This window comes from Chiloscyllium plagiosum, chromosome 5 (genome assembly GCF_004010195.1).
Source record: "Chiloscyllium plagiosum isolate BGI_BamShark_2017 chromosome 5, ASM401019v2, whole genome shotgun sequence".
Lineage (NCBI taxonomy): Eukaryota > Metazoa > Chordata > Chondrichthyes > Orectolobiformes > Hemiscylliidae > Chiloscyllium > Chiloscyllium plagiosum.
In genome coordinates, this window is record NC_057714.1 from 25,449,556 (window position 1) to 25,474,614 (window position 25,059).

A 25,059-nucleotide genomic window follows, 5' to 3' on the forward strand; every position below is an offset into this window, starting at 1 on the left:
GCCCAAAGTGGTTTCCCACTTATTTTGAAATCATACTCCCTGGTTCTAGACTCCTTAACTGGGGACAGTGTCTACTCTGTTTATCCTTTCAAATATTTTGAAGGTTTCAATGGATTGTCTCATTTAAACCTTTAGAGAATATAGACCCAGTCTTCCCAATTTCTCTTCACAGGACAGTCCCATCATCCTAGCAATATATCTGTTGAATGCTTATTGCACTTCTTCCATTGCAGTCCCCCATAGCAGTAATATCCTTCCTAAGTAAAGATACCAAAATTGCACACAGTACTACATGCATTTAAAGCATTTGATCTTCCGCCTCTTTATCTAAACAAATCAACCAGGACCATAAATATTTTTCCCACCACTTGTAATAAATCTCTGTTTTGTTTATTGGTTATACTTCATCAGTCTAAAGGTGAGGAATGCTTATGCTTATAGCAGGCACCCAGATTCAGCACAAATTGCTTCCAAATCAGGTGTAATACAACCAGCTACAGAGTAACATTTAATTGTATTCTGTCCCAGTCTCCAGGCGTTCATTACCACAATGGCATTGTAATTTTTAATTTCAGTTAATGGCTAATTAAAGTTCTTGTTTAGGGGCAATTTTGTTTTCTGGAGACACCAATGAGAAATTAAATAAAGCTACTCAGAGTCCTTTCATAGGACTTCTTCAGCAAGTGAGACTTTAACCTCCAAAGAGAAGGATAGCTTCAAGCACAAACCCTATAATAATGAATCCATCCCAAGTTGTCTTATCTCCTATTGTTATTATTGATAGTGGGTTGACTTTTGCATATTAATATGAGAGACATAAAGATTTGCCTTGACGAGGAATACCTGATTGTTCTGCATGTAAGTCTATCTATAACCAGGAATAAGTCATCAGGAGGCTGATGGAGTTTTTGCATCCTTCCACAAAATTGGCTGTAAATCTCTCAAATTGTGGGGCTGTAACTGAACAATCAGACGATCTTTCGTCATAGATTTCTGCTTTCGCCTTTACCACTAGTTTTGGTTAAATCATTTTAATGGATGGATAATTACAAGATGGTAACTGCAGAAGCACTAAGCCCTGGGATTTTTCTTTCCCAAGTATAACCTTTCTTAATGGAAAAGTATAAAGCTTGCTCCTGAAGATTCCTGGGAACAATGGTATTTTTCCCCTAGAATTCCCTTACTGAAGTCGTGTTGGCTTTCATTTGACAATTATAATACATAGAACTAATTTCTAATTTTTACTGAAGCACTGTGGCAGGTATATTTATGTTTTGGAGCTGGTTGATGTGTCGGCTGATTTTTTAAAAATGTTTTTTTCTGAGAATTATGGTAATCTATAAAATATTTTGCAAACAGCTCTATATCTTTAATTCCAAATTGACACTAAATTGAATTTAAATGATCATATTCAATTTCCAATTTGCTAATAGATTTAATTTGTTAAAAAATTGGAACAATCATTGGAGTTAAAGCTTTAGCTTCTTTAGAAAAGTAATCCAAACAACTGAATTCATAAAAATAAAGATGATATATCTGAATATATGCCATGCATCAAGGCAGCCCTTTACCAGACCCATTGGGTAAAATAGTCATTTAATCAAAGCACCAAAAAAGTGAATATCATGTCAAGCAGTATTTATCTTTTAAATTATTTTGTCCCAATACTTTTAACCTCCGCCTTTCTGCTCCATTGAGATGATTTTATTTTAATTAGCATTAAGAATTTAAAGTTAATTTCTTAATTGTGAAATTCTGAAAACTATTAGTCTATATTTTTAAGATTTAAATTATATTTTTAATCTAGCACTTTTGAGGGCTCAATTCTATTAAAAAACAAAGTAAGCTTTTGGATGTGCAATACATGTTTATGACGAAAAGTGGATTTCTGTTCCTATTCAGGAAAGAAGAAGGGGAAGAAAATTTACAAAAACGAACCTTGCAGTTGCCTTTTAATTTTGCAACTGGAGAGGCATTGCTATATGAAGGAAATTGTTCAATCCTTGGATTAATGGATCCTGCATTTCATAAAACCAAAGAAAATGTTGCAAGAGCTATAGCAGGAACACCAAGAAGACCAGAATCATTAGATCCAGATTCTCTTCTAGGGGCAGTGTTGAGCCAGGATAAATCAGTCTATGTATCTGCCCCTTCACAAATTCAGAACTTCAGCTTTGAAAGAACCCTTTTTAATAAGAGTGAAGAAACAGAATTAAGTGATTTCTTTCCTAGTGATTGGGAAGAGATTCTATTTAGTGAAGGTACCAGCATTGAGAAGATGGAAATTACCAACTGTGTTCAGCCACAGAAGTCTTTTCCTGCTCCTGAGGAAAATGTAGATGTTTTAGTAAATAGTATTGGCAGCGAGCTTTATAACACTATGAAAAACCTTGATATTGGGCTGGAAGACTTTGATCTCATATCGCAGGACGAGACATTCCTGAGGGTTAATTGGGATGAGACTGGAGATATAAATAATATTACACTGAATGATGAAATACTAACATATATCCAGGAATCACTGAAAAAGCGGTCAGACTGTATGTATTCGAGTTGCATGCAACAGAAACCACTGCATTCAAGCTCAAGTTGCATGCTACAGCAACAGCTTCCAATGGAACACCTTCAGCAGCAACCAGTCTCAGCAAAGCCTTGTCCTCAACAGCAGCAATCCCAAATACAGCAGTACCACCAGCCACTGCAATCTTTGACGCAACAGTACCAGCAGCAGCTGCAACGTCCAATGCAACACCAGCAGCAGCTGCTGCAACCTCCATCACAACACCAGCAGCAGCTGCTGCAACATCCATCACAACACCAGCAGCAGCTGCTGCAACCTCCATCACAACACCAGCAGCAGCTGCTGCAACCTCCATCACAACACCAGCAGCAGTTGCTGCAACCTCCATCACAAAACCCGCAGCAGCTGCTGCAACCTCCAATGCAACACCAGCAGCTGCTGCAACCTCCATCGCAACAGCACCAGCAGCTGCTGCCACCTCCATCGCAACAGCACCAGCAGCTGCTGCAACCTCAATCACAACACCAGCAGCAGCTGCTGCAGCCTCAATCACAACACCAGCAGCAGCTGCTGCATCCTCAATCACAATACCAGCAGCAGCTGCTGCAACCTCCATCACAACACCAGCAGCAGCTGCAACGTCCATTGCAACAACAGCACCAGCAGCTGCAACGTCCATTGCAACAGCAACAGCAGCTGCTGCAACCTCCATCGCAACATTATCAGCAGCTGCAACCTCCATCGCAACATTATCAGCAGCTGCAACCTCCATCACAACACCAGCAGCAGGTACAGCAGTTGCAGTTATGCCAGAAAATGAAACACATGAAAGTTAACGGACTGTTTACAAAATGGAGCTCTGAGAATAGGAAAATAACCAATGATCAGGAAAAGCAGTGTGGTTTCTCTTGTATAGACAGCACAGCATCAGGGCTCCAGTACAAATCTGAACTTAATGCAACCCCTTCACCTTATCAGCGAGACATTCTATTGTACCAGCAGGTCGCAAGTCAGCCATCTGACTTCATTCAAGTAGAAATGCCAGTAGGTGGCTTTCGTACACAGGATGGTGCTGCAGTTAATGGTTTAGAAGACTACTTGGACTATGTGGAGCAACATTCAGAAACACCGGATTATACTGCAGTAAACCCATTAATTGACCTAATTACACCAGAAACATGTTATACTGGTGCCATGTCAGTGATCCCATGTTTAACAGAAAATGATTTGTCCTGTGTGAATACTGTGCAACTCAATGCTACAAGCTCAGGTCAACAGCCTATTTTAACCAAGGTAAATATACTTTTCATGTGATGTAGGTATTTCTGGCAAGGTTAACATAAGACGTAAGAGCAGGAGTAAGCAATTCAGCTCCTTAAGCTACCTCACCATTCAATACAACCATGGCTGATTTAATCTCGGCCTTAACTCCACTTCCTTCCTGCCCCCCGTAAGCCTTCAACCTGGTTACTAATTAAAAATCTATCTTCTCCTAAAATTTACTCAGTGTCCACCACACGGGTGATAAATTACACAAATTCACAACTCTTCGAGAGAAGTAGTTTCTCCTCATCTCAGCCTTTAGCCTAAAACCATGACCTCTTTTTCAACATCCACACTGCATCTACTTTGTCAATCCCTTTTAGCAACATATGTACCTTATAAACTTGTTAAAAAAATTAATGAGATGACATTCTCCAAGGGAGGGAAACGATGGTTTCAAAGTTGTTTTTTTTCTCAGTGCAGTGGAATTAGAGCTGTGACTGTAATTTGTGTACTAAAACAGCACCTACACAGATTTCCCTCACTAACACCTCAGTTGACACTGAACGTCATCCTGGTTGAGAGTTTGTGTTGCAGAAGTATTCAGAGGAGTCTGATTGTGACCTCAGTCACCCTCAAATGCTGATTTGTTGTCGTTGATGACATTTTCAAAATCACTTCTATTTAGAGACCCCATTTAAAAACACCTAGATGAACAAGCATTCGGCAATGCTAGGGACTCCTTCCCCTCCAACCCCTCTAGCACCAGCATGATTTAAAGCTATGTAAAGCATTGTGTAGACCCCCTAATAAAATAAGTTGCTAACAGAATAATGGAGAGAAGTGCTCTCAACAAGAAATGTCTGTAGGCTTCCAGAAGCACTTTACTATCTTCCACCTAAACTAGGGGTAGTATGTTTCACCTGAGCTTTATGAAGGAGATACTCACAGAACTCACCTAACTTTTAACCAATCTGCAGCCTTGCAGAAGGGCAGGAACAGCACTGCCACTGTCTGTGAAGATAAGTGTGGTCCTGGATTTCATGCCTTTTTAATGCTTCAGGGTAAGTACAACAAAGTGTGAACAGTCCACCAAGATCACTATCCACTGCTACCTCAAAGACGATAGTGGCTGTTTATATAGGCAGAATAGACTTTGTGTTCTGTCTGCACAGACAAAGACACATTCAAAGCATAGGTGACATTGTCAAATGGGCAAGCTCTCCTGTTGTGCAGGTGTAATCAACAATTGAAATTGTTTTGCAATTAAGAGTCACAGAGTCATAAGAGATATACAGCATGGAAATAGAACATTACAGTGCAGTACAGGCCCTTGATGCTGCGCCAACCTGTGGAACCAATCGAAAGCCCATCTAACCTACACTATTCCATTCTCATCCATATGCCTATCCAAAGACCATTTAAATGTCCTGTTGTAGGCAGTTCGTTCCACGCCCTTACTACTCTGAGTAAAGAAACTACTTCTGACATCTGACCTATATCTGTCACCCCTCAATTTAAAGCTATGTCCCCTCATGCTAGCCATCGTCATCCAAGGAAAAAGGCTCTCACTGTCCACCCTATCTAATCCTCTGATTCTTTTGTATTCCTCATTTAAGTCACCTGTCAACCTTCTCTCTAATGGAAACAGCCTCAAGTCCCTCAGCTTTTCCTCGTAAGACCTTCCTTCATACCAGACAACATCCTAGTAAGTCTCTTCTGAACCCTTTCTGAAGCTTCCACATCCTTTCTATAATGCGGTGACCAGTACTCCAAATGTGGCTGCACCAGAGTTTTGTACAGCTGCAGCATGATCTTATGGTTCTGAAACTCAATCCCTCTACCAATAAAAGCTAACACACCATATGCCTTCTTAACAACCCTATCAACTTGGTTGGCAACTTTCAAGGATGTATGAACCTTGACACTGAGATCTCTGCTCGTTTACACTACCAAGAATCTTACCATTAGCCCAGTACTCTGCACTCCTGTTATTCCTTCCAAAGTGAATGAGCTCCATTTGCCACCTCTCAGCACAGCTCTGCAGCTTATCTATGTTTCTCTGTAACATACAACATACTTCGCCACTATCCACAGCTCTATTGACCTTAGTGTCATCCGCAAATTTACTAACCTATCCTTCTATGCCCTCATCCAGGTCATTTATATAAATGAGAAACAACAGTGGACCCAAAACAGATCCTTGTGTTACTCCACTAGTAATTGAGCTCCAGGATGAATATTTCCCATCAACCACCACCCCCGTCTTCTTTCAGCTAGCCAATTTTTGATCCAAACTGCTAAATCACTTTCAATCCCATGCCTCTGTATATTGTGTAATAGCCTACTATGGGGAACCTTATCAATTGCCTTACTGAAATCCATGTACACCACATCAACCGCTTTACCCTCATCCACCTGTTTGGTCACCTTCTCAAGGAACTCAATAAGGTTTGTGAGGCACAACCAATCCTTCACAAAACCTTGTTGACTATCCCTAATCAATTTATTCCCCTCTAGATGATTATAAATCCTATCTCTTACAACCCTTTCCAAAACTTTACCAACAACTGAAGTAAGGCTCACAGATCTGTAATTTCCATGGTTGTCTCCACTCCCCTTCTTGAACAAGGGAACAATATTTGCTATCCTCCAGTCTTCTGGCACTATTCCTGTAGACAACGATGACATAAAGATCAAACCCAAAGGCTCTGCAATCTCCTCCGTGGCTTCCCAGAGAATCCGAGGACAAATCCCATTCAGCCCAGGGGACTTATCTATATTTACTCTTTCCAGAATTGCTGACACCACCTCCATATGCACCTCAATCCCATCCAGTATAGTAGCCTGTATCTCAGTATTCTCTTCAACCACATTGTCTTTTTCTAGTGTGAATACTGATGAAAAGTATTCATTTAGTACTTCCCCTATCTCCTCTGACTCCACACACAACTTCCCACTACTTTGCTTGATTGGCCCTAATCTCATTGTAGTCATTCTTTTATTGCTGATATACCTATAGAAAGCCTTAGGATTTTCCTCGATCCTAACTGCCAATCACTTCTCATGACCCTTCCTGGCTCTTCTTAGCTCTCTCTTTAGGTCTTTCCTGGCGAACTTGTAACTCTCAAGTCCCCTGAACCATCACATCTCATCCTAACATAAACCTTCTTTTTCCCCTTGAAGAGACATTCAACTTCCTTAGTAAACCACGGCTCCTATGTTCAACAACTTCTTCCCTGCTGGACCTTGAATAAGCTCCACATTTCAATTGTGCCCATCCCTACAGTTTCCAGCCCCATCCAATGAATCCTAAATCTTGCCTAATTACATTGTAATTGCCTTCTCCCAGCTATAACTCTTGCCCTACGGTATATACCTATCCCTTTCCATCACTAACATAACCGAATTGTGGTCACTATCACCAAAGTGCTCATCTACCTCCAAATCCAACACCTGGCCGGGTTCATTAGCCAGCAGCAAATCTAATGTGGCCTTGCCCCGTGTTGGCCTGACTACCTACTGTGTCAGGAAACCCTCCTGCACACATTGGACAAAAACTGACCCATCTAAAGTACTTGAACTGTAGTATTCCCAGTCAATATTTGGAAAGTTAAAGTCTCCCATAACAACTACCCTGTCAATCTCACTCCTATCGAGAATCATCTATGCTATCCTTTCCGTTACATTCTGGAACTATTTGGAGGCCTAAAGAAAACTCTCAACAGGGTAACCTCTCCTTTCCTGTTTCTAATCTCAGCCCATACTACCTCAGTAGACGAGTCCTCAGACGTCCTTTCTGCAACCGTAACACTGTCCTTGACCACTATTGCCACACCATCCCTCCCTTCACCATTTTCTCTGTTCTTACTGAAACATCTAAATTCCAGAACCTGCAGTAACCATTGCTGTCCCTGCTCTACCCAATGTCTCTGAAGTGGCCACAACATTGAAATCCTGGCTACCAACCTATGCTGCAAGTTCACCCACCTTATTCCAGATGCTCCTGGCATTGATGTTGACACACTTCAAACCAACTTCTTGCCATGTTGAAGCCTTAGTTCTGCCTTCACTACTCTCATCCTCCCATATACTCAAACTACAATTCAGGTTCTCATCCCCATGCTGAATTAGGTTAAACCTACCCGAAGAGAATTAGTACGTGACCCCCCAGAATATTGAACCCCCTCTGGTTCAGGTGAAGACCATCCTGTTTGTAGAGGTCCCACCTGCCCCAGAAAGAGCCCCAATTACACAGAAATCCAAAACCCTCCCTCCTGCACCATCCCTGTAGCCACGTGTTCAACTCCTCTCTCTCCCTATTCCTTGCTTCGCTAGCATGTGGCATGGACAACAAACCAGCTCTTAAGCTTCCACCCTAGCTCCCTGAATTTCTGCTTTAAATCCCCATCTCTCTTCCTACCTATATCGTTGGTGCCTATGTGGACCACAAGTTGGGGCTGTTCTCCCTCCCTCTCAAGGATCCCAAAAGCATGATCAGAGACATCACGAACCCTGGCACCTGCGAGGCAACACATCAACTGTGCTTCTCTCTCGTTCCCACAGAACCTCCTATCTGTCACCCTTACTATGGAGTCCCCAGTGACTAATGCTCTGCTTCTCTTCCCCCTTCTCTTCTGAGCAACAGGGACAGACTGTGTGCCAGAGACCTGTGCCCCATTGTTTATCCCTGGTAAGTCATCTTCTCCCCACCCTCCCCCAACAGTATCCAAAACGGTATACTTGTTGAGGGGAACGGCCACTGGGGATCCCTGCACTGCCTGCTGGTTCCCTTTCCGTCCCCTGACGGTAACCCATCTACCTTCTTCTTTTACCTGAGGTGTGACTACCTCCCCTCAATAATCCCCTCCACCTCCTGAATGATCCGAAGTTCATCCAGCTCTAGCTACGGTTCCTAACGGAGTTTTCAAGGAGCTGGACTTCGGTGCACTTCCCACAGATGCAGTCACAGGGACATTACTGGTGACCCTTACCTCCTGTATTCTGCAGGAGGAGCATTCAACTGCCCTAACCTCCATTCCAACTATTCTAAATTCCCAATGAGACTATGGAAAAACTAAAAGAAAATAAAGAAACCAGTCACCTTACCAATTGGTGCACAGGACCTTTATTTTGGTTAGAGGACAACGACAGGTGGGGGAGACTGCCCGAGTAGTGTTTCATGTAAAACAACCACCCAAATATAAAGTCTCACTTACCCAGCAGTCCCGTGTCCACTCCTGCTGAGTGTGCCCTCCGCCTATACACAAAGGATACCTTTATATCTTTTAAAATGTTACCTTGCAGTTGGGCCTCTGGTCCTCGCTGTCACTCCTCTCACTCCAGCTGTTGCCAAAAAAAGGTGAAGAACACTGAACTCTTGAAGTAAGCTTTTATATCTTTTAAAGTTTAAGATCTTTTGGTCCAACTCATCCATGCCGACCAGATATCCTAAATAAATATAGTCCCATTTGGCCCATATCCCTCTAAATCCTTCCTATTCATCCCATCCAGATGCCTTTTAAATATTGCAATTGTACTAGCCTCCACCACTTCCTCTGGCAGCTGATTCTGTCCACGCACCACCCTCTGTCTGGAAAAAGTTGCCACTTGATCACTTTTAAATCTTGCCCCTCTCACCTTAAACCTATGCCCTCAAGTTTTGGACTCCCCCACCCCAGGGAAAAGATTTGTCTATTTATCCCATCTATGCCACTCATGATCTTATCAACTTCTGTAAGGTCATCCCTCAGCCTCCAACGCCCCAGTCTATTTAACCTCTCCCTATAGGTCAAATCCTCCAACCTTGGCAACATTCGTGGGCGGCATGGTGGCACAGTGCTTAGCACTGCTGCCTCACAGCGCCAGAGACCCGGGTTCAATTCCCACCTCAGGCGACTGACTGTGTGGAGTTTGCATGTTCTCCCTGTGTCTGCGTGGGTTTCCTCCAGGTGCTCCGGTTTCCTCCCACAGCCCAAAGATGGGCAGGTCGCCGAAGGGCCTGTTTCCACACTGTAAGTAATCTAATCTAATCTAATCTAATCCTTGTAAATCTTTTCTGAACTCCCTCAGGTTTCACAACATCCTGCCTATAGCAGGGACAAGAAAGGTCTGATATGGTTACTCCATATTGCTACCTACCCCCCAAAAATCCTTTACCCCTTCCTGGATCTGTCTGCATTAAAAATGCTCAAAGGTTCTGCTTACATCACCTTTTGTGGAAGAGTGTTGTAAAAACTCATAAGCCTCTGGGGAAAGTATTTATCCTTCCATCTGTTGTAAATAGGACACCATGAGTTAGAAACTCTGACCCTATACAGGATTCTTCTACTAGAGGTGGTACCTCTTCCATGTGCATCCAGTGAAGACCCCTCATAATCTTCTTTGTTTCAGTCAAATCACTTTTCCTCTTAACTCCCCAATGGGTATATGCCTAACCTGTCCAATTTTTCAAAGTAAAGCAACCCATGCACTGCACATATTTGACTAATGAGCCTTCTCTAAATTGCTTTCTCTGCATTTGTGTCCTCTCTTTATCAAAATATGAATTGCTTCCTCAAAGAGCTTCAATACGTTGGTTAAACATGAGGTTTCTTTTATGAAGCCATAACAATTCTGCCTGATTACCTTGAAATTTTCTGAACGGGTTGCTGTAATGGCTTTAGTAATACCTTCCAGTAACTGCCCTCTGACAGATGTCAGGCTAACTGGCCTGAAATTTCCTGCCTTTCTTCCCACCTTTTGAATAAATTAATTCAACTTGCTATTTTCCAATCGAATGAAACCATCACCAAATGTAAAGAATTCTGGAAATTATTTCAAACACATTAACTATCTCATTAGCCATTTCTATTAATATGAGATATCTGGTCAGCATGGACAAGTTGGACTGAAGGGTCTGTTTCCATGCTGTACATCTCTATGCTAGGATAAAGTCCATTGAGTCATGGAGACTCGTCAGCCTGTGGCTTCAGCAGTTTTCTCATGCCACTTCTCCAGACTGATATAAAACAACCCATTCAATTCATCCACCATCTTCTTATTTTCCATTATTAATTCTCCAGATTTGTTTTGTAAATGATGAATACTTTATCAAATGATAAAGATCTATAGAAACCTTACTGTCTGTGTTTATGCTTTTTTTCTTCTGGTTTAATTTTTCCTCCTTATTAATTTTTCAGTCATCCTTGCCTCTGTTTATAGTCTATCTATTCTTCCGACCTGCTATCAATTTTTGTGCAATTCTCGGCCTTTTCTTTAAGTTTGATTGTATCTTTAGTATAGTAAAAATGGCTGCTGAGTCCTCTGTTTGGAATATTTCTTTCTCATTGGAATGTATTATTCTGTGTATTCTAAAATGTCCCCGTAAATATCTGCGATTGCATCTCTATTGATCTATCCCTTAATCTCATTTGCCAGTTCACAGTTTTGTTTGCATAATTGCACTAATTTAAGTTTAAAATGCTCATGTCAGACAACTTCTCCCTTAAATCAAATGTAAAATTCAGTCATATCTGCCTCTTGGATGCCTTCACTACAAAATTCTTCATTAAGACCAGCTCTAATACAGCCTTCTCTTTGGTTGATTCTAGAGCACGAGGTTCTAAGAAATTGTTCTGAAAACATTCTATGTACTCATGTAAGCTACCCATGCACATTTGATTTTTCCTTTATACTCCATCCTATTGTGCACTTACTACTAAGTGGCCTGTGCAGCAGTCCTACAGGTGATTTCTTGCCTGTATCATTTTTCGTTCCATCCAAATCACTTCTACATCCTAATATCCTGAACTTGAGTTATCCTGGTCTAATCACCCATATACTTTCCCCTGTTGTCTGGCTGGCTGATTCTTTTGCTCAGCCTCATTCTCTTATTCAATGCTTCCATGATTGCTGAAAAGCTGCTGAATGAAGGAGATTACAGAAGGTCTTTGACAATGCTGTTGTGCATATCTGGCTCTTGAAGGTCCGGCTTGCGACTGCACAGTTTTGCCTTGGGCAAAGCACATTGCAGTGGGTGACAGAAGTCTGTACAGGGGCAAGAGCACTTGTGGAGCGATAGCAGTGAGAGAATAATGCTGTCACCCTGAAGGCGGACAGCAGGTTTTGTCTCTACAAGATCATTGCCACCTCATGGAGCAATGCACCATTAATCCTTGGTGGGCAGATTCCTAGAAAGCTGAGAGAGTTTTAACGTCCGTTCTATTTCACAAAGTAGTCCGACAGGTATGCACACCTAACATTCATTTTAAGATGTTTAAATGGTTGGCTGTGCAGAAGTTTAAAAGGGGTTGTGCAGTGGAATAAACAGAGTGCATACAGCAAAATATAAATTGAGAGATCAGTACCCTACAAGTTATTTTCGAGCACTGGTTTCTGTAGCCACAGTGGTAATAGTTTGAATCTAGATGACAACAAGCAGAGATTTCATGACCTCGCTTCAAATAATCCTTTCAGAGTTTTAACCAAAAGCATCTGATCAGGAACTTTTAAAATATACTCTTTACATTGTGGTAATCTTTTTTAAATCCTCTGAAACTACCTTCCTTTCTCAAGATGAAATGATTCTCACATCCTGCCTCAGCAAAGACTTCGACAAAACTGTTCAAATTGATACTGTAACGCTTTCTTACAAGGTATAGGTGTTTCCCCAACACCAAAAGAACTACTTGTGAATTTTCTATATGAACGCCTAATATGTGATGGTGTAGTGGTATTAACAGTAGACAATTAATTCAGAGACCCAGATAATATTCCAGGGACCCAGGTTCGAATCCAGATGTTGGAATTTGAATTCAATAAAATTTAGTGGGCGGCACGGTGGCACAGTGGTTAGCACTGTTGCCTCACAGCGCCAGAGACCCGGGTTCAATTCCCGCCTCAAGCGATTGACTGTGTGGAGTTTGCACGTTCTCCCCGTGTCTGTGTGGGTTTCCTCCCACAGTCCAAAGATGTGCAGGTCAGGTGAATTGGCCATGCTAAATTGCCCGTAGTGTTAGGTATAGGGGTAAATGTAGGGGTATGGGTGGGTTGCGCTTCGGCCGGTCGGTGTGGACTTGTTGGGCCGAAGGGCCTGTTTCCACACTGTAATGTAATCTAATCTAGTCTAATCTTGACCAATGTTTGTTTGCTTGTAAACAAAAGCTCATTTATCTCCAGGAAATGTCTCTCTAATACTTCTGTTTTAAAATAAATCACCATGGCTACAGAAATATTTAAATCCCTTCAAACTCTCAGAAGACCCACATGCCACTAATTTTAAAATTCAAAATTCCTAACTAAATGTTAGTAAAATGTTTAAATCGCATGCCTTACATCACAGCTGTGATTTTTGCTATTTGATATTTCATGTTGACTAAGTCCACAGTTGCATTCCAGTAGTCAACCATTAGTAGCATACAGGAAAAGGTTGTTCCAAACTGTGCTCAAAGACCTGTGCCTATTGAAGATAGACTCCTCTATGTTCCTTGACTTTGACATTAATCATTGTGGTATGCAGCCAATTTATTACAGCCTGTTTTGTGCCTGCCTAATGGCATTTTTTTACCCTGTGTAACAGCCTGTTGAAATCCTCATCCAAGTTCTCTGCAGCAACACACATTTATTGACCTCTCTCACTGAGGAAGCTGACACACAGGTACCCTTTCCTGTGGTTACATTACAGCTCACTTACCACATGTGGCTGGCACCTCTGAACTATCTTATAATATATGGGGAAGTGTTTGTCTGTATGTGACCAGTTGCTGAGAGTTTGAGATCAAGTGTTAGGGTTCTTTTGCATTGATCTTTTCTTTCTCTTGACTTCAACCTCCCACACCATTGCTTGGCAAGGTATCAGTGTTGGATGTCTGAAAGTTTTAAAGCACAAAGGTCAAGGTTGAAATCAAGAACTGGAAGAAAGCAAGAAGTGTATAGATATCCTATCTCCTGAATGTAAACCATAATGGATAGCAGCATGAGAATGAAGTAGAATTTGAGAAGGTGAATTAGGCAGCAATATGCCGTGATTCTTTATGGTTTCCACCCTGCCACAGGATATTGCCTCAGTAAGTGCTGTTCCACTGATGGCCAGCACCGTCTCCTCAATAGAATTGTGTGCATGTGCAGCCTGTCCTCTCAGCTAGCTACAATGACTAGGTGTGAGGTGATTTTTTTCTTGAAAGACAGGGGAACCGTGTCAGTGATTATGCTGCAAAATGGTTAACTCATAAGATTGCCACATTGGAGACTGCCAGCTATGAGACCTGACTGCAGCTTGAAGGTAGTGCTAGGTTTATGAGGGTGGGTTGAAGCTATGAATGTGAGGAGTATTTTGTAGTTGGTGGAATTTGTTTTTAGAGGATTGAAGAGGCAATGGTAAATGCAGTGTGAGATTCCAGTGTGGTTGATAGGATATAGCATGTGAAGAGGCGTTCATTGACCTTGGCTGGTTCCGTATGTTCAATGAGTTTTTAAAAGCACCATCGGCCAGGCTTTATTGCTGATAAAAGCTACTGCCTTCCCAGGATATACCTAGTGGGCATCTTGCTTCCTTTCCCCCTGAGGATAAAGGACCTTTCTCTCTTCTTGCATGAGACCCCCTGTACAGATTAGAGAACATTGGGCTGTGTTCTATAGCTTGTTTTGCCTTTTTTTGTCAGTGTTTTCGTTCTGGTCTTCTCCTCCTTTGTTACCACTTCCAGGCCTGCTACACCAGAAGCTACCTTGCCTTGAAATAGTGCAAGCTAGCTTTAAATGATGTGACCTTCACCTGAACCTCAGACACACTATCTCTCAGCAGTGTATTTAGTGCAGGTCTCCAGGCCCAGATCATTATAATTAGCAAAAGCACAATTTTTGAATGCACATCTCTTTAATGGGCCTGGAGGATGAGCATCTTGAAACCCATGCTTAACTTCAGGTGATGGATTCTATTCATTTTAGTCTCATCTAATTAGAATTCATCATGAATTTAATTTTCAACAAGTCTGAAGCAAACCGGTTCTTAGTGCCATCAGATATATTTTGGGTTCATTGCTGACTAAGTAAGTTCTTAGTATTGGAAGAACTGGGACATACTCTATCCTTTTTCCCTGCTGTTGAAGCCTGAGTCCTACCTTGCCTTTACTGTTGACTGACACGAGAAATCCATTTGTAGGCCAAACCCAAATTTGCTTCCGTGGATCTGCCAAACCATAGATCCCCTCTTCATTGTCATGCCAGACCACACCACTCTGACTTCAGGGCTGCCCCTCAATGCAGCTAAATCTCAGGCTTTCTCACTACACACTGTCTACCAGGTATTTATGTACAACTAATGCATTTTAATTTTTTGTTATTATGAGATGTAAAGTAGAAAGATGTAAAAGTTAAGGTGTTATGTGAAAGAATCCATATAAGCAATGTTTATAATTTAATGGGATAGCAGATGAGTTGCAGAGTCCCTAATTGTACCACAATTCAATTTGCATATTGAATATTTTAAGAATTGCTATTTGATAATGGAAAATAACATTGCCATTAATATCAATTTGTAAATTATTCCACATTTAGCATTTCTGCTACCTACAAGAGTGTAATTATTCACTCATGGATGCAGTACCTGAGCTTAAATTAACTCAGACGTCATTATAATTTCTTGTTTGTTTGATGCTGCATGCTAAATATTTTTTTTTCAGAAATTTTTCCAAAACGCAGTTAACACATTATTAATTTCAATTTGTAATACACCTTTAAGTTTTGCAAAACTTTTAAATGATTGAATATAGGGTTGTTCACCCAATATACATTAAATATCAGTTTGGGCTGTGTTTATTTGCCTTTTTTGTCGGTGTTTCCATTCTGGTCTTTTACTTCTTTGTTACCACTTCCAGGCCTGCTACACCAGAAGTTACCTTGCCTTGAAATAGTGCAGGCTAGCTTTAAATGGTGCTAGCCTCACCTGAACCTGAGCTGGAAATGTGTTGCTGGAAAAGCGCAGCAGGTCAGGCAGCATCCAGGGAACAGGAGAATCGACGTTTCGGGCATAAGCCCTTCTTCAGGAATATATTCGGGCTTATGCCCGAAATGTCAATTCTCCTGTTCCCTGGATGCTGCCTGACCTGCTGCGCTTTTCCAGCAACACATTTCCAGCTCTGATCTCCAGCATCTGCAGACCTCACTTTCTCCTCACCTGAACCTGAGACATGCTATCACTCAACAATGTATTTAGTGCAGGTCAGATCTGATTGTGGCTGGGTAAAGGTTAGTAGAGATATGAAAGGTGGGGTTTGGGGGTGTAGGGGAGGGGGAAGGTGTAAATGATAGGTGGCCAGTGGGGGGGGGTGGGGATGGAGAAGAGAGAGAGAGAGAGAAACAACTGGGCAAACAGAGAAATGGGTACAAGTCAGCCAGAGAGAATGAATAACCGCTGATGAAGAGGATTGGTGGCTGGCAATGTGTTGTTTGTCCTAACAGCTCAGGTGATGACAAGGTCTGGTGTGTGGGGTTTGGGGTAAGGACATCGTGGAAGATGCTCAGACCTAAAAGTATTAAATATGATATTCAGTCCTGAAGGCTGCAAGGTTCTCAAGCGGAAAATGAGGTGCTGTTCTTCCAGCTTCATCTGAGCTTCGCTGGAGCACTGCAGCATGCCTGAGACAGAGATGCTGGCCGGTGAACACGGTAGTGTGTCAAAATTGCAGGCAACTGGAAGCATGGGGTCATTTTTACAGATACGAACATAGATGTTCAGCAAAGCAGTTGCCCAATTTGCATTTAGTCTCTTCAAAGTACAGCAAACCACAGGGTAAGCAGCGAATATAGTAGACTAGATTGAGTGAAATGCAGGTAAATCGCTGCTTCACCCAGAAGGTATATCTGGGATCTTGGATAGTGAGGAGGGCGGAAGTAAACAAGAAGGTGTTACACCTTCTACAACTGCATTGTGAAGTGCTGTCAGTATTTCAGGAGATGTTGGAAGTGGAGGAGAAGTTGACCGTGATGTCCTGGAGGGAACAGTCCCTGCAGAAGGCTCACAGGAGAGGGGAAGATGCGTCTAGTGGTGAAGTCCCACTGAAGGTAACAGAAATGGCAGCTAACTATCCTTTAGATGTGGATGTTAATGGGTGATAGGTGAGGTCCAAGAGCACCCTATCGCTATTGTGGGGGGAAGGGGTGGAGAGAGTGAGGGCCGAAGTGTGGAACACAGCCCAGGACCCTGTTACCCAAAGTGATGGAGAATCCTTGGTTGAGGAAAAAGATGGACATTTCGGATGTCCCCTTGTTAAAGTTGGCATCAGAACAGATGTGACAGAGAGGGTAAACTGGAAGAATACGAGCAGCTATTCATTCCCCCCAGCTGATCTTTATGCATTCCTTTTTCCATCCAGCAGTTTTTTTTTTCTCTCCCTCTCTCTCTCCCTCTCCCTCTCCCTCTCCCTCTCTCTCCCCTTCTCTCTGGGCTCCATCTCCACCTATTGTTTACCCCTTTCCCATCCCCTCAACCGATCTTCAGCATTTCTACCAACCTTTCCCCATCTATGGATAGACCCGCAACATTAACTCTGTTTTCTTTCCACAAATGCTACCAGGCCTGCTGAGTTTTTTTCCAGCAATTTCTATTTTTGTTTCTCAAATGAATTTAATGTTGGCAATGTTTTTTTGAAATAACCAGTCACATTTCTTTTGTCTCAACAGATCCAAACTGGATTTAATGATGGAAACAGTAATGAAGTTTATCCAAATACATTAAATAACATAAATTGCACACAATTAGGTCCTCAGACCCTGCACAGTCATCCAAAAGAGCCTGGATCCTGTTCTGATCAATCATCCAGTGGCTTTATGTAGACAAGCCACAGAGATGAGTGTCCTGTGAAAAGTGTGGAAATGTTTTTATGTTGCTTGCTGAAGAGACAGACATTTGTATCTACAATGTGAAAGGACACAGAGCTTCTAAATGAAAACTTGTAAGGATTAGGAAACTGATTGCAATGTGCTGCTTTTTATTTTGGGCCCTACAGTCTTCAGATTTTACAGAAAAGTGCTGTTTTATGAACAGGAACTCAATCTGGTTTCTTGCACTAAAAGTGCAATATCCTTTAGAATTTTTGTGAAATGTGAAGTTCCACCTTCACAGCAAATGAGCTCTTTTGAAATATTCTATTAGACTTTGGGCAAAAGAATTCAGCAGAGTGTTAATTTACGATGGAACTACTTTTTGAAATATCTGTAAAAGCAGGTTATCCCATTAATGAATATCAATATATTAAAAGCAAAAAAGTTTATGTTCATATTTTTTATCAGATGATTTTGCCAAATGGGAATGACATTTGCAAGAATGCCCTTTGCAGGATCATGTGTGAGAGCTGAAATCTTTGACATTAATTTTCCTTTTCGCTTTCTTACCATAACTATAAATATTATGGCACTTTAATGCAGTAGTAATTTAATTACAGCCTGCTGTACCGTACTGAAACCATAAGAGATATTTTCTCTTCTGTGTAACAGCTGGAAGCAAATATAAAAAATAAGTTTGATTATATTTAAGCATTTTTGTCTCAAATTGATGCAAATCTAAATATTTGTACTAGCTCCCTATCTTGGAAATTGAAATAATAATTCAAACTCAGATGACTTATGGCCTTTTCTGAAATGGTGGCCCATCAATTCATATGGTAATAGAATTTTGAAGCCTCCTATATCCTGTTGGGATAAACCAGCGTAAATTATTTGTAGTAACAAAAGGAAATCATATCTTTCAGAAGAATACCAAATAGGAATATTGGAATAAATAGTTAATTCCAGTTGCTGGAAGGATTTTTTTATTAACTATGTCCATTGATTACAATTATTAATTGTGAAGGTTATTCACTCACTAAAGCACGTATTTGTTAAACCCCATTTCATATCTTTCTTTTACAATGGAATTCTATTGAACGTGCATATTGGTTTAGAATAAAATATTGCACCACTAAAAGAATTACAAATGTATGGTTCATGCCTTCAGGGGAAATTTAGTATCAGGGAACAACCACTGATTACAATGGGTATCTTTAAAAGAATCTGAGCAGCAATTTTTTTTCCTCTCCCTCTGTTTAAATAAATTGCACTACTGCGCAGACTTCAATAATGGAGGCCTTTTTTTCTCAGACTGCATGTCTTAATAATTGTCATGGAAACCTTTGCCACCATTGTTTCCTTGAAATACTACAGAAACAAGTTTGAAATGGAAATGATCCTTTTCTGGTTGTATTATGCAGGGATGTCTCATTTAAAAAAAAAGTAGCACTCTGAAAAGACGTGCCTCTTCCCATGAATAATAACATAGTCCAATGTACATTTTTTATTTTAAAAATGTCCAATGCAGATATATTTTTTCCTGTAACTGGCTGTTTTACAGATTTTGACCGCTCTTCCACAAATTGCTTGTTTGCAGCATGTAACAAGCAGACAGTATTGAGGATAGTTTTGTGAGGGTTTCTCAATAAGAAAAGTTTGGGGGTTTTTTTGCAGTACTTTTGTGAACATAGCATGTATATGCTATAAGCATCCAGCCTCGGTTAACATACCTGTCCCTTGTATTGCACTCTTCAGGATAAAGAAGCATTCTTTACATAAAAAGCTCTTATTAATTCAGAGCAGTGAAAATAAATGACTACAATAAAAGTTTGCTTTAATTATTAAAAGCTACCATTTATAGTTTATCAAAGAAAAAATACTTTCAATACATTTACTTTATCTCACAGGTTTTATAGACTTATAAGACATCAATACTGATGCAAAATGTACCTTTTTATTTTAAGTGATTGTTACTCATTTTGTACATGTTCAAATTTACACTTAATTGTCCTTGTGAAAATAATTTTATTTTGAAATGAATTTGTTACATTTTTAAATTTTGATGGTTGTATATACAAAGAAAACCAAAACACAATAATATGCCTGGTTACTATTGTGAGACTTCTAAATATTCACCAAGTTTAGTTGTCACTACCTATTTTCAAAGGGATAGTTTGAGCTGGAAGTTTTGACTTAAATTTGCTTGTCACTTAACAGGTGACCTGATATGAGTGCACTTCAGAACAGAAGCATTTGTAATCACTCAAGTAAAATGAGCATTTCATATCTTACACCTAATTTTAATTGGATTTGAAAAAGGATATTTTCATCAGATGACTCTTTTCCATTTTCCTTTTAAAAGAAATGCACAGAATATGTTCTTATCATTATCATTTATTTTAGTAACCTGTTCCAGACTGATGAAACCCTGGAATAGTTACTTGATAACATCTAGCACAAGTACTTTTCTTAATATACTGTGTTGCCTTAATTGTCAGAACCCATCACACTGCTTATGAAACTTGAATATCCATGAGTGGTGTAAATATGCTTAGAGTTTCCAAAATCCAACCGTAAAGTGCTGTGCATATCAAATTAAAAGAGATCTGCTACATGCTGAATTATCTAACTCTAAATTGGTCTAATTTTCCAACACCATTGCATGTTTCTGCACAGGTTCTGAAAAACTGTGAATAGTTTCAAATTACAAATGAAGATGAATAGCAGCGGTCATGGCACAGACTGCTCAGGAATTACATAACCAAATCGTGGAAAAGTTGCAACACAAATTCTGATATTTTATCATTGATCATTTAGTGTAAAGATCGTTTGTTGAAAAATATTAAATAATATTTAAGGAGATGTTTGGTACATCGGTTCCCCGAAACGCCTGATAAAGTGCCAACTAAGTGGCGATCTGAGCTGGATTTTCCCCTCAAATTACTGAACTCTGTCATTGAGATCAATTGTGAGTCAGGAGCATCGCTGTGTCACAAAATTGTCACTCATTGTGAATTTTCCCTGTGCCAGCTGATTAATGGCTAAAAAGTGAATACGCGTCCAATTAAGGACGATAGGCTGGCTTTTGATGTTGGAGGATCAGTCTGAGACTTTGCAGTTTCTAAACAGCAGAAGGAAGTAACAGAAGATGACAGAGAGGGGATGCTTCATGATGGAAGCACCATCTTCCCAACATTTTTTAAATTTAAACTACAAGGTGGCTCTTGCAGATAGGCTGCTACAGTTTTATTCCTACTGTACCCAGGGAAGCAGAGAGAGTCTGCCTGGTGACCTGTCAGGTGTATTGCTCCTACTACCCATTCCCACGCCAAGCCCAACGTCACTCGTGTTTGTAACTGTGAGTCTGCCTCCAGGCAGTTCAACCAGCCCCCATGGCCTGAATCTGGAGCTGACCAGAAAAATCTCTCAGCCTGGTTTAACATGCACCAATCCCATCTCTGGAAAAAAGGGCCCATGACAAAGTTATATGGGCAAACAGGAAGAGCCAAAAACTCCCCTTTTCTACCTTTTTTAAAGTATGCACTGTTGCCCTGGACATTGTCACTGCCCATTCATAAAGACTATGCCACTGCATAGTTGGGGGAAATCAGCTGATCCTGTGGAGACGCCCTGTCAGTGTAATGAGTCACCAAAGCCCTGGCAGTCCTAAGGGATCAAATGAACATTATCTGTTGTCTTTCTTTGTAAACTCTTGGTCACTCCTTAAAGTCGAGAATATGGTTTAGATTTCTCTGGGCCTTGTGTATAATGCAGTCAGCGGAATTGCTGAGTGAGCGCAGGAATTCTGGAGAAGCTCTATTAATATCTCTGCAAACCATTTTGGAGACAGTTTAAAGGACATCTGTAGTGCCAGGGCTCACTCTATCACCTTTTTCTAATAGTCATCCATGTAGCAATTCATTGCAGGTTTTCTTCAAATCAGGGATAATGAGGCAGGGCCTTTTCTTCCTAAGGCATGCTCTCAAACTCATCCAATGATCATGTCACATTCCTTATAATGTTTTTGTATCTTCCCTAGATCTATTGTCAAATTTATTTCCTTTATCTCAAATGTGAACCGTATGCTTCTGTCAGCGTTAGTCAGGTTTAACTGATATCACATCAAACAATTTGATCAACCTTTCTGTTCCTTAATCATAGGTAAAACTGATTTTTGTAGTTAATATCTCAAAATCAATTGCAATCGTATTATTTTATAATCTTATTAATATCTTACAATTGTTCTGTAACATACAAGTGATGATGTTGTGCAAAAAAGGATTGAAATTCATTTTATAGAAGGGTTTACAGATGCTCAACTTCAGAGGGTTCCATGAACACTTGTCTTTGAAGATATTGGTTTAGTTTACCCTGTAGGAGAGAGGCGAAGGTCACCTTTCATTCAGTGTCACTTGTATTGTCTGATTAGAGACTAGATTGATTATATATGAAATATCAAAATATCTGTCAACACTATTCACTGTGAATCATAACCTTTAGTGTAGAGAAGAATTTTAAGCACATTCTTTCCCACTTTGTAAATCTAAGAACTGATCCCTAGAAACATTGTGTGTTTTGGAATTGAAGTGCAAAATTGGTTTTCATTGTAAATCCTGAATAACATTTTTAAGGTATGTGAATGTGATGAACAGTAGCTAGGTCTACAAACACTGTATTAAAGGTTTAAAGGGACAGCATCATTATTGTACAAGAGTACAATATTGTTTGCGAACTACAACTGTATCATATTATAAACTATTAAGCCAAATGCAAAGTACCATGTTATTAAGTGCCAAATATTCAGTACTATTAGTGTACTGTCGTATCAAAATTTGCTTTCGTTGTACATTTTAATATAACTACTTATGTTTTGCCCTATATTTTATATGGCAGCTGAGCCTTAGTATATAATGAGATGGCAAATGCAAGGGCACTGGTGTCTGCACTAGTGCCATAAATATTTAGAAGTACATAGCAGTTTGAATTCTGCTCTTTGCTCTCTTGTTAAATGTGTTCAAACAGTATTACTGCAAATATTTCTTGTACATTTTTGACCTCCAGTTGTTTTGCTCACACATTGCTATGTCCACATACACACTGTACATGTTTCTCTTAAGTATAGTTTGTAACAAACTCACTGACCTCCAGTGAAGTTTGTAAAATTTAATTATTGTAATAAAAAGTTACTGAACGTGAATTGGGTTGATGATCATTTTATGAATAAATGTTTTAAAATATCTAAGAAAAGACAATGAAATACAATCACTTATGTATGAGGGGATGAAAGCATGTACTTAAAGCACAGAAAGAAAGCAACCACAATAAATACTCTCAAAAATATGCAATTAAAGAACGAAAATCGCTTCCCCCAATCTCAAAACTAAGTTGTGTAGTAAGCAGTTCAGGTGTGTGTAAAGGTCTGATACCAGAGGGATCTTTCCTGCACTGGATTGAACTTCAAGTAAGTTATGGTGACTGAGGTCAGAATCTGTAGGGTTCCTTTAAAGTAAAAGACGATTCATCAGTGAACTTGTAAATGGCATTTCCCCCAAGCGTTCATGAATAGTTTATTCAGCTCATGGTTGAACACCACTGTTGTCTGATGTTACAGCAATGTCTGTGCCTCTGGATAGATGGAACAGAGATAGAGTCATAGAGATGTACAGCATGGAAACAGACCCTTTGGTCCAACTCGTCCAGTTTTTCAGTGCAACAGAGCTTTCAATACCTCCCCATTTCCTCTGTTAAACTATGCAAGTTCTTCACAGTCCCTTTTCCTGAATTCTGAATTTACATTCTCCTTTTCCAGAGTGAAGCTGAAGAGAAGTATTCATTCAATACCCTTCACATATATTGCCCCCTTAGACTGTAATGGGCCTTACCTGGGTACCCTCTTTAATTTATTTGTAAAATATCTTCAGATTCTCCCTAATCCTGTTCACGAGTCCTTTTACGTGGCCCCTTTTTGCTCTTCTAATTGCTTTCTTAAGTTTCCTCCTGCACTTCCTGTATTCCTTTCGGGCTGCAGCTGAATTGTTCACTTTGGACTTGCTAAAAGCCCTACTCATCTTATCCAGTCCTGAACTGTCCTAGACATCCAGGGTTCCCTGAACTTATTGCTCCTACATTTCCTTCTAAGGGGTATATGTTGGACCTATACACTCTCAGCTCCTTTTTGAAAAACACCCCATCGCTCTGCTGTAGATTCCAAAGAGCTGTTCTAGTCTAGTGTGGCCAGATCCTGCTTTATTTTAATAAAATCTGTCTTCCCTCAATCCAAAGCCATCTTTTGCAGGCCATCTTTTTCCTTGTCCAAATTTGAACCGTACTGTGTTGAGGTTGCTATGTTCCTGCATTGCCACATCGAACACTTGTCTGGCTTCTTTCCCCAGAACTAGATCCAGCACTGCACTGTCCCTTGTTATTCATATAATACATTTTGACATTAAAAAAACTCGTCTGGATACATTTCAAGAAGTCTGTTCCCTCTAAACCCTTGACACTATGATTATCACAATTTATGTTGGGAAAGTTCGAATCCTCCAGTACAATTACTTGATTATTACATGTAAGTAACTCTGTGAACTGTCTATGTATTTGTTCCTCTATTTCCCGCTGACTCTTTGAGGACCTATAATACACTCCCAGTAAAGCATATGCCCCCTTAACATTCCTGAGTTCTCCCAACAAAGCCTTGTTTGAGGACCCTTCCAAGATAGTATCTCTCCTTATTTCAGCATTTGACTTCTTACTTAATAATATTATACCACCACCCTTTTTACTCTCTCCTCTGTCTCACCTCAACATCCTATAACCTGGAATATTTAGTTATTAATCCAGCCTTCCCTCAACCATGTTTCTGTGATGGCAACAATTTTACAACTTCCATGTGTCAATCCTTGCCATTAATTCATCAGTCTTACCTATTGCACTTCCAGTATTTAAATAAAGACCATCCAGCCATACTCACTTGACGCTCAATGTAGCTGAACTCATTGTGGCTTGCTTCCTTCACTGTAGATGATATATCTCAGTTTCATCAAAGTTCTGTGTTCCCTCCCCTTGCCAGACTAAACTCCTCCCAACAGCATGAGCAAACCTACCTGCAAGGATGTTGGTTCCAATGTGATTCCGGTGCCATTTGTACATGTCCCACCTTCCCCAAAATTAGTCCTAGTGATCCCGGAATCTAAAACCCTCCCTCTTGCACCAACTCTTGAGCCACACATTCATCTGTTCTATTTTCTTATTTCTAAACTGGCTAATACGTGGTACCGGGAATAATCCAGAGTTTACAACCATTGAGGTCCTACTTTTTAATCTACTGCCTAGCTCCCTGAATGTAAGACTTCATCCCTCACTTTACCCATTATCACCGATATCAACATGTACCATGACCTCCAACTCCTCACCCTCCCCTTTCAGGATGTTCTGCAGGAGTTGAGTGACACCCCTAGCCCCCGCACCAGGGCGGC

The 25,059-nt window shown here is 40.5% G+C and overlaps 1 protein-coding gene across 1 annotated transcript in view; it reads left to right on the forward strand.

The window, feature by feature from the left end:
- Positions 1 to 22,781, forward strand: part of LOC122549768 (aryl hydrocarbon receptor-like) — a 187,566-nt gene extending 164,785 nt beyond the window's left edge. The window contains exons 10-11 of the mRNA XM_043689763.1: positions 1,903 to 3,814; positions 17,441 to 22,781. Coding sequence (XP_043545698.1) covers positions 1,903 to 3,814; positions 17,441 to 17,593 — 2,065 coding nt within the window. The 3' untranslated portion in view covers positions 17,594 to 22,781. The remainder of the gene's footprint in view (positions 1 to 1,902; positions 3,815 to 17,440) is intronic.
- Positions 22,782 to 25,059: the final 2,278 nt, after the last annotated feature.